At 35.9% G+C, this 10,829-nt stretch overlaps 1 protein-coding gene across 3 annotated transcripts in view; it reads left to right on the forward strand.

Annotated features, from left to right (window-relative positions):
• Positions 1–10,528, forward strand: part of SLC7A2 (solute carrier family 7 member 2) — a 47,055-nt gene extending 36,527 nt beyond the window's left edge. For 2 of the 3 annotated variants that reach the window (XM_061473699.1, XM_061473689.1), the window contains exons 5-12: positions 124–260; positions 783–1,002; positions 3,719–3,858; positions 7,147–7,249; positions 7,873–8,078; positions 8,387–8,553; positions 9,453–9,561; positions 10,119–10,528. In XM_061473699.1, coding sequence (XP_061329683.1) covers positions 124–260; positions 783–1,002; positions 3,719–3,858; positions 7,147–7,249; positions 7,873–8,078; positions 8,387–8,553; positions 9,453–9,561; positions 10,119–10,306 — 1,270 coding nt within the window. In that variant the 3' untranslated portion in view covers positions 10,307–10,528. Of the gene's footprint in view, positions 1–123; positions 261–782; positions 1,003–3,718; positions 3,859–4,260; positions 4,398–7,146; positions 7,250–7,872; positions 8,079–8,386; positions 8,554–9,452; positions 9,562–10,118 lie in introns of all 3 variants that reach the window. The other variant, XM_061473707.1, reaches the window with a different exon arrangement.
• Positions 10,529–10,829: the final 301 nt, after the last annotated feature.

Genomic DNA, 10,829 nt, shown 5'->3' on the forward strand with positions numbered 1-10,829 from the left:
CTTTCTTGACAAGAGCATTTTAACATGTATTTCCATAGTGGTGGGAGAGGGGAATGGATGTGTTTGACCTACCAATAGTTAAAAAAGTAAGTTATGTTTCTGCTGTATTTTTGTTTTTAATAGGAATTGTTCATCCTATGAGAATGTGACAAGTATTTATGGGAGCGGTGGCTTTATGCCATATGGTTTCAGAGGAACACTGGCTGGTGCTGCAACCTGTTTTTATGCTTTTGTAGGATTTGACTGCATTGCAACAACTGGTATAGTATTTATGTGTGTCTATATATGTATACTTACTTCTGTTCAAAATAAATTAATTGTTACTTTCTAAGTCTGGGAAGTGCTTAGTATACATTTTTGTTTTCTGCACAAATCTGTTATTCACCTTCTCACTTTTACAATTCTCTGAGATGAGGTATTTCTCCTAAATGCTGGCTTGTGTATGGCTAATAGGGAACGAGTACATTGAACTTACAAATTGGAGGTAAATAACAAGAAATGATAGGCTTTGAATACCCTAGATATACAGTGCATTTTATTTTATTTTTAAAATAAAATATCCTTTATTTTACCTCTACTATCAATGCTATTTCTGGCAACAAAATACTGAGTTGTTCTGTGTCACTGAGGTAGTTTTCTACAGGTTTTTAAAACGTCTATTATAAATATGATTCCCATGGTTTTTAGATTAATGGATGATTTGTCTCTGGTGTTATCTTTTAAAGCTGAAGATGGAAATGAATAAGACTCTTTGGTGGGGCATTTTTTTTCCTTTTTTTCAGGAGAAGAGGTCAAGAATCCTCAGAAAGCCATACCCTTCGGAATTGTAGTGTCCCTGCTTGTCTGCTTCATGGCCTATTTTGGAGTTTCAGCTGCACTGACACTTATGATGCCATACTACCTACTAGATGAGAATCCTTTGCCAGCTGCTTTTGAATATGTTGGATGGGGTCCTGCAAAATATGTTGTGGCAGCAGGATCGCTTTGTGCTTTGTCTACAAGGTAAAGACATTCAAATACTAATTTTATTTGGAAAAGCTGATGGATAGCATGTGAATATTTAAATACATGTTCATGCATTCATTTTGAAGGCTCAGTCCAATACTTATTACCAATAAGTATTATAAGCATGTTTTAGACTTCTGCAGGTCTTCATCACAGTAGGTGCATTTATTTAAGCTCCTTTTTTGAGATGTACTGTTTTTGAGCTCTACCTCTTTGGCTTATTATCCAAAAGTTAGTTGGTTTTGTTTTTTGTTTTTTTTTAATTAAACCATGTCTTTTCAGACATATGACCTGCAAGTTATCTTTATCAACTGATAAAATAAACCTCACCCACTTTGTTCTTTCTTGCTATATACACCTAATGACTCAGCAGCTTTATGGGCTCTGTGTATTTGCAGGCAAAATTGAAGAGGTGATTAACTAGCTCCACTCCTCATCTTCGTTGCCTGTTTCTGTTTTCCTCCAGTAGCCAGTCTGTCTTCTGACATCAACCCTTCCTGTGGTATCTGTGTGGGTATCTGAGATGTAGATTATAGCTGTGAAAATATTATTTATTCCCCTTTGTGAAAGTATGGATGTAACAACTTAATATGTTAGTTTGATTAAAAAGATGATGGAGGGCAGGAGATATATTGATACGTGTTTATCTATATTACACCCCATATAATGTAATGTGGGATAAACCCTTTCATGGAATAGAAAATTGCTTGATACTTGAATTTAGGGATAGAAAAATGCCGATGCCAATCCACTACCTGAGGTTATGTAGGTAAGGAGTCATTTACATGAGCTTCAGTGGTAAGAATACTGGCTGTCTTTCCACAAAGGAAAATTACATGCCTGATGAAGCGCTAATGCTAACAGTACTCCAAGATAACCCTGTAAGCATTAGCTTGAAGAAGATGAGCACACTGGCTGTGGACAGTAGTTTAAAAGAAAAGAATATTTTGATGTAAGAGGATATAAGGTGGTGAGGCACTGGAACAGGTTGACCAGAGAAGTGGTACATGCTCCATCCCTAGCAGTGTTCAAGGCCAGGTTGGACAGAGACTTGAGCAATGTGGTCTAGTGTGAGGCGTCCCTGCCCATGGCAGGGGGGTTGGAACTAGATGATCTTAAGGTCTTTTCCAACTTGAGCCATTTTATGATTCTGGAACTATTGCCTTTTTCTATCATAGAATGACATTAAAAGAATTGTAGGACTGACTGGAGAATGTTGTAGTTGCGCAGTTCAGTCTGGGATTAGTTACTTTCTGTCTAGCTGTCATTGTCCCTTTCAGTTTGGAGGGTTTTACTGAATTTTTCCTCTATATTGATAAGTAGTAAAAGTGATGTATAATCAGACACTAGATTAAGAAATTAATACTGAAACCCAAAATGAATTGAGATAGTAAGATGCTTTTTCAGAAATCCGAACTGTTGGTCTCTCCAGTGTATTCTGAAGAATTATATTTACTCATATGGGGAGGTTAATCTTTCAGTCTGTTGACTGATGTCAGTTTATTAGAACAAGGAAAATGAAATTGTATTTCATATTCGTCAATTTAGTGGTATAATTAAGAAAAAAAGTTGGGATTGTTGCTTTTGGTCCATATATTTACCTCTTACTTTGTTATGCTGTGAACTTGCTTCTTCAGGGTAAAGACGTTTGTTAATATTTCCGTTATTTATGGGAGTATGAGAGATAAATAAAAAATTTGGCAGGGGATTTTAACAGTATCATTACTTGAAAAACCAACTGTCACTATGGTGCAGGAAACATTCTTTTTTGGAAGGGCCATTCATACACCAAAATCAGTTCATGTGCAATGAACCTTGTCTCTTGCGTCTGATCTTAATGCTTGTGTATCACGAGCATTATAGGAGGTACGTAGCACCTGTGGTTGTAAAAGCTGTGCCTTCTGTAAGTGATACAGTTGATTCCCTACAGTAAGACAGGCAACCATTCACCTGGTTAAAAACTAGTGTGTTTGCCACAGAGGTTATACTGGCTATGATTTCGCCTTTTGTCCTTTCAGTGTTTCTGATTTTCTTAATTGCAACTATTTCATTTGGAGGGAAAGAAACCACCTAATTTAAGAAATACGTTTAAAAGGAGCTTCAAGTTATCACAGTCTGAAAGCTTTCTGTGTCTTGCTAATAACAAATCTAAATTAATTAGCTTTACTTCTTAAAAAAAAAAAAAATCTTTAATGAAGCTTGCTAGAGGTTCTTTAATCAAAAGAAATAATGTGCCCATGGTGCTTACTTTGAATTACTGTTAATTAGCAGCCTCACATGGAAATGTAGAGTGTAAGAGATGCTGCTAATGCTTATTGATTTGCTGCTGCTGACTGACAGACTTTTTCCAGGAATACTAAGGCTTAATTGCATAGTTAGTGTGACCTGGAACATGATTCAGGTCCACTAATACCCAAGAACTACAGTGATGGCAACTTATTTTGCTAATCTCAAATCTCTCTGATGAAGCAATTCCACTGCTTAAATTAATAAAAATAAAAAGGGGAGGGCGGCTAATCAACTTTACAGAGAAAAAGACATTTCTGTTTGTGTCTGATCTGTAGTATCTTGGGATACAGGGCTTTCTGATTTTGTCTTGTAATCAGAATTTTTATTTCTATACATGCCATTAATTAACATTGTTTATCTTGTCCATGATTCAATTCTGCATGTACCGTGTTTGCCATGTTGCATGTGTTTGCTTTTTACTCAGTCTTCTTGGATCCATTTTTCCACTGCCACGTGTAATCTATGCTATGGCGAAGGATGGGTTGCTTTTCAAATGTCTAGCTCAAATCAATTCCAAAACGAAGACCCCACTAGTTGCTACTCTATCGTCTGGTGCAGTAGCAGGTGAGACTAAGAGTTGATCCTTGTAAAGAAAGGTGCAGTGCTAAACAAATGCATTTATGGAAATAAACCACTGTTGTGCAGCTTTCATTTGCTTTGGACTGAATTGGTCAAATCTGATTGTTGCCAGGTGAAGTAGGCTACCAGAAAAACTTTTCTTTATCACACATTTTGTATTTATTGGTTAATCTCAAGTGCTTTAAAAACCTAGGTTCAAAATAAAGAGCAACCCAAACCCAAGAACATTAGTCAACTGAAAAAAAAACAAGAGCAGCAACACAGAGCCTAAACCAAAACCATACCTAAACCCATTAACTCTTCCAAGCTTTTTGTGTAGTTGGGTTTACCAGTAAAGCATTGTGCTTTTAATAACCTGTATTTGAACTATACATTTTTCTGTTCTAGTCTTCTCGGCTCTATGTTCCCTTTGCCCCGAATTCTGTTTGCCATGGCACGCGATGGTTTACTCTTTAGTTTTCTTGCCAAAGTGAGTAAGAGGCAGGCACCAGTTTATGCCACCTTGACAGCAGGGGTCATCTCTGGTAAGCTCTCAAAGCCCGTGTTACTTAAAACTGAGATTTAAACACTCTATGCACGTGCATGGTATTTGATATTTTTGAAAAGGGCTGCTTGTTAACTTCCCTTGCATGTACAATGGGAATAAAATTACTGAGTAATCAAAGGGTGTAGGAATTCCAAATGATACCAATCATGGTGGTGGTGATGTCCTTAATGTCACAGAATTCACAATGATTTTTTAATGTATTTTTTTTAATAGTGGCCCCTTGTATGGTGAATAAACTGGTTACTTAATCTGGGTCCCTTAGGCTTGTGCTGTTCTCACAGGGTTTCCTTGTCTGATGTACACCTTTATCTTTATCACATGTATAAAGGGGGGGGGGAATAAATCACGGTTTTTATTATAAGACATGAGAAAAAAAATCTGCGTTTGCAGCCAGATGAACTTTTTGTAAAATGCAAAGTTTTTTTTTCATTTTCTGCTAAAAAAAATGATTCTGGTTTTGTATAGGTTTACCAAATTGTGGTTGAGAGGTATGTGTGTGTGTTGGGGGTTATATGTGTATCACATACATGCACACTTACTTTACCAAAACAGCATTTTGGGAGCTGTTGCCAACACCTAATGTTTCACAAAGAGAAATTCTTAACATGTAAGTGTTTCAGTTTTGTCCACGCTTCTTGCAAAGGTACATGTAACTGTGTCCAAATTTCATTGCCATTTCAGTGGGATGTCTAATGACACAGGAAAACTGGAACCTCTAGATGTAATTCAAATATGAAATACATGCTTTATAAGATTTAGCAACTCTGGCTAAAATTGATATAAAATAAGAAATTCAGAACTGAAAATAAAATAATTATAGTCAGGGTCATCCTCAGATGCCACAAGACTGGCACTGCTCATGCTGTGTACTTGGCAATAATGTGGGAAGGCACAGGCATTGTCTGGATAGTGCCCACATGACTCATTATTACCAGTTCCTTTTGGTCAGAGTGCAAATAAATTGCTTAGGATTAATGTTATTGTTCTGACTTTGTTATTTGAATTCATAATATTGAGCTACTCCCTTATAATAATTTGGAAGTGCAGTTCTGTGAGATTAAATTAACATCTTTGTCTGAAATCACAGAATGATGGGGAGAAAGAAAACCGTATTGCCCAGCTGATAAACTGACTGATGTAGTTACACAGCCCTGACTATAGCTATGCAGCAGCCATCACTTGCACTGCTTTTAGACGGTTTGGGGAATTTGGTGTGCCAACAACTTGCCTGAAGACAGCTTTACTGCTGGAAAAGCAGTAATTTCTTCTTCTGTTTTTAAAAAAATGCATATTTAGTAACTTGCGGTCATAAACAGTTTTGACAGAATAGTTACTGACGTATGCAACAGCTTTTATTATCTGTCTTTTCATTTGTAGCGTGGGTAGTTTCATAGTTTTAAGAAACATTAAGATTAGGTGTTTGGCCCCTTAATTACAGTTATCAGGCAAAGACTATAGCTGAGGCAAATTGTCACGTGTTATTACTGTGGCTTACCTTTTCACAGGTGGCAATCATGATTGCAAAACTCTGCACATAACAAAATGTTCTTCTGTCAGACCAAAGTTTCACCATAAATTAATCTACCATTGTTTCTTGCCTAGAGATTTATTAACAAGCACATAAATATTATATAAAGTATTTCTGAATATAGAAAAATCTGTGTACATATACATGTAGTGTGTAAAGACTATGTTCAATAGTTTCTTTTGATGTTGAGGTTACTGAGGAATCAAAAGATTAAGTATTTTTAGATTCTTTCTGCATGTCAATAATGTTAGAGGATACAAATATCTTAAGAGGTTCTTTGACCGCATGTATTCCAGTTCAGTTGGTGTTAGCCTTTCATTTATTGACGGCTTGTGCCAGTGTCTCTATGAGCTATGTGTGTCTGTGTGCAAACAGCATTGACAAAAAAGACATTCCATAATATCCAAAAGACACTGGTGTTAACTTTTATAAACACAAAGACAGCTATAATTACACTTGGTATCATGGAAGTTTCTGCCTCTGATTTCAATGATCTTAATATTAATTCTTCTGAGAACTTGATGGCTTTTCCTGAAGGCCACTTAACTTTTTTTTTTTGGTAAGATACATTTAAAAAAATTAATTAAAAAACCTCTATAAAACTATTTTTTTTTTGCGATAACTCCTAAAAGTCCTCTTTACATAGAGCTCGCTCTCACCTCAGCAGAAATTTTACACACTGGTCACTTACTGGGTCAGATCACTTTTCCGTAGTTTTGCAGTGGGATCCATCTTCTCAGCTTTGGTGAGATTCTGTTGCAGGATCTGAACCTTATTCTATGGAAATGTATTTTTAATGTGGCCACAATTCAAGAAGCCATGTATGCAAATACTTATGTTCAAGTAAGTCCAATACAAAGTACCTGATTATGCAGCATGACTGTAGGGCTCATCAGTGCTTATCTGTATGAATAAGATTCCCAGCTGTAGGAAATTAGCTTCGGGAATGTTGGCGATGACTTCAAAACTGAGTTTTTAAGGAGTACAATGATTTCACTCATACTGCTGTCAGTAAAACAATGTAAAGTTACACAGTGGCCAGATTTTAAAATCTTATCTCTCAATATGTCTTAATGTTAAATCTTAGCACTTATGGTTGGACTCAATGATCTGAAAGGTCTTTTCCAGCCTAAGCCATTCTATGATTCTATGTCAGCCTCATATAAATTTAGCATTTTCCTTTCTCTCCTTTTTTTAGCTATAATGGCATTTCTGTTTGACCTAAAGGCTTTAGTGGACATGATGTCTATTGGTACACTTCTTGCTTATTCACTTGTGGCAACCTGTGTCCTTATTCTTAGGTGAGTCAAAACCATCCTTTTGTATTCTACTGTGTTTTATTTTGTGTTGGTCAGTATATACACAGAAGTGACATTTACAGAGTGTGTTTTTTGCTAGATAGCTCAGAAGCACCTTTAATTCAGTTCAAATTCATTGTTGCAATAATTTACACTTTAAAAAAGACTGTGTTATTCCATAGTGAATTATTTAAAATGTATTTTTAAAAATATACTTAAATTTTAACAAGGCAGATGTAAAATTTCAGTTTATGCCAGTTATCAGGCCTCTACAGTACATGAAGCAAGTCAGAAAGGTGCCCCCTCCCCTTCCCTACCATTGACCACCAGACTCTGTCACCTATTTTTGTACGAGACTGATCATATATCTGACTCCTTGGTGCATTTATGTAGCTTTAAAAAATGTACCAAAAATACCCAAGCCCCAGCAAAAATTGAGTTGCCGTAGTTTGTTTATATATGATAGTGACTAACAATATATGCTGCTGCAGTGCAGTTCTAAATTGGGAAATTCTAAACCTCTACTCCCAATAACTTAGTATTTAAATACACTCTTAGACTCATATTGCTTCAAATCCCAAAGTAAGCTTTATTTCTTTCTACTATGTTCTTTGTTTTATGCATAGGTACCAACCCAGTTTAAGTTATGAGCAACCAAAATATTCCCCAGAAAAAGCAGCTTTGGCTGCATCTGAAAGGGAATCTGCAGTAAGCGAATCACAAATAAATATGATACAAGAGAAACACTTCAGTCTTCAGGCGCTGATTAATCCATCCAGTTTACCTACTGAGCAAACTGCAACTACAGTTAGCTTTTTAGTGGGTCTGTTAGGTAAGTATTCAGCTGTCCAAACTCATGTAATACATTAACATAAATAATGGAATTTTACTAAAGGCAAAATTAAAAATCCAGTGATAACATGCCTTCTTTCAGTCATAATTAATGTGTCATTCTGCAGAATGCTTTTATACTTCTTGATGGCTCTAATCTGTAGTGTGGTATGTTTTCCTTTAATTAAGCATTTTCACAATAACATTTCATACTGAAGACCTGCTATCATTCTTCTTAAAGCTACCTTCCTCATCAATACAGAGATTAAGTGACCTTTTTCCTATTTTCATCATTTTGTCTTCACACAGCTTGCTTGGTTTGTGGTTTGAGTGTCCTCACTACATACATGAGTCATTCCATTGCTAACTTGGAGCTCTGGAGTATTGGCCTTCTTGCTGTATTCATGACATCCTTCATAGTTACCATTCTTCTCATCCAAAGGCAGCCTCAGAACCAGCACAAAGTGGCCTTTATGGTGAATAACATATTCTCTATGTCATTCTAATGAGAAGTTTGGATGTATTCTAACAAGTGGGAGAGGGGCACTGCCACTATTTCAGGTTTTTTGGTGAAGGTAAGAGTAGTGGATGGTCATGGTTGAATCATCAGCCTGTGTAGCCCAGTCCAGACCTTCTCAGGACTGGAGAAAGGGTTTTATTGCTGCAGATAGAATGTATAACATGCATAGGAGCATGGCTGCAGAAAATGGCTGTACCGCTGATGTTGATATGAACAGCTGCTATTGTAACAAGGAGGCCTGACAGCACTGATCATCTAGATATTCCTTTAGGTACATCCTCAAAAGTATGCATTGTTGAGATCCAAGCAATTTTAGACCTCAAGCATTTAGAAACTGGAAAATGATTCAGAAACTGATCAGTGTACAATCACTGGTCTGTGCTGTGGGCAATACCATAGACCACAGTATAGTTCATACCCTCCAGAGTATAATCCTTCTATTTTCAGCTTTCATTTACATTCTAAGATTAGAAATAATAATGTACAGTGGTCAAGGTCTAGAACTCCAGTGGAGCTGGGAGGCATTTCAGGAGGAAGGGATATATTAAAATATATATAATATTTTTCAGTTGTAGAAACAGGAATTCATTAGTATATGTTCAGCACAAACTGGAAAGTTTTTCTACACAGTCTTAGAGAATAGATGTTAAATATAATGTATTTCAAGAGTTTAAGATATGTAGAAACTGGTCGTTAAACCTAGTGAAGAAGAAAATTTTACTATATTCCAATAAAAGATCCACCTCAATTCTTTTTTAGTGATTAGATGTGTCACCTCTAGTGTGTGTTGTGTAACTGAAGTGTGACATGCAAGAAATTATCTTTAATACATATGTACTAAATATTTCCTTTTAGGTTCCACTAGTGCCATTTTTGCCATCATTAAGTATCCTGGTAAATATTTACTTGATGGTACAATTAAGTGGAGACACTTGGATCAGGTTTAGCTTCTGGATGGCACTTGGTAGGTACTTCTGTTCATTTCAGTCACTTTTCATATTAAAACTCACTGATCCCATTTTAGAACATTTGTTTCTATTCATTTAAATACTTGAAAATAATTCTATTTTAATAAAAGTCAGCTGATATTTCTCATAAAAAATAGAATGTGCTTCAGAAGTAGTATTTATATGCAGTCAAAAAAGTAAGTACAGTTTTGAGGTAATAGAAAGAATCTTAAGTTACAGGACTAATTCAATAAGCCACATTTTTTCCCTTAATAGAGTTAAAATGGTGCAGAAGCCTGTTACAAACAGTTATACCAGTCATTCTTCTTTAAGATGTGGAAAATTGTATTAATTCAATCTAGATATAAATTAGAGACAGTAGTTTCCATGACCTACTAGAGCATTTAATTACACAAAGATGATGCAGTGGAATTTCCATAGAAACAGGAAAGACCTGAAGCATGAGCTCTGATTCCGATACCTGAAGAAACTTGCTTTGGAAAATATATTCAGCCAGAGAACGTAATAACTAACCATTTTTTAATGCCCTTTTTGCCTGTTTTCCTTTTGGAAGGCTTCCTCATTTACTTTGCCTATGGTATCAGACACAGTCTTGAAGGTCATCGTAGCAATGGAGATGATGAATCTTGTTCAGAAAATAGTGGGTTGCAAGAAAAGAACCCTGTGGAAGAAGTGGATGAACCTGAAAATGCAAATGAAAGTGATCAGTTTCTTGCACATGAAAGGACAAGTGAATGTTAATCTATGCCAGCATGCAAGTCTTTTAAACCTTTAGTTGACATTTTACTTGTGGACTGAAATTTCAAAAGCTTTCTGCCAATGTTGTGCCTCTTGAAAGTGTTTACTACAAGGCCTGTCTGATATTTTGGACAAGCTGCTAATCCATCTTCAACGTTTCAAATCTGACAGCATGGAGATTAATATTTAAACTACAAAAAAGAAACCAAAACAAAACAAAAGAAATACCCTTTGGCAAGCAAAATTTTGGACGTATTGTTTGAACTGTCATCCAAAATCATGGGCAATCATAAAATACAAAGAATTTTAGAGCTGCCTTCAAGAAGTTCTGAATATTTGATGCTGCATTGTGAACAGAAGTGTCTTTAGTGCCTTCTCCTTATCTCTGTTACGTGTTTTGGTTGCAATCTGATAGCTCTCTTCTTTCTACAGAAGTAATTCACATGGGAGACAAATTCCAGACAAGGCTGGAAAGTATCTGCAAAATGAATGGTAATTGTACAGATCTTATAGTTTGCAAAAATTA

Source organism: Pezoporus flaviventris, unplaced genomic scaffold (assembly GCF_033815535.1).
Source record: "Pezoporus flaviventris isolate CSIRO_AGI_PZ_B2104156 unplaced genomic scaffold, CSIRO_AGI_Pfla_v1 ptg000002l, whole genome shotgun sequence".
In the NCBI taxonomy this organism is placed as follows: domain Eukaryota; kingdom Metazoa; phylum Chordata; class Aves; order Psittaciformes; family Psittacidae; genus Pezoporus; species Pezoporus flaviventris.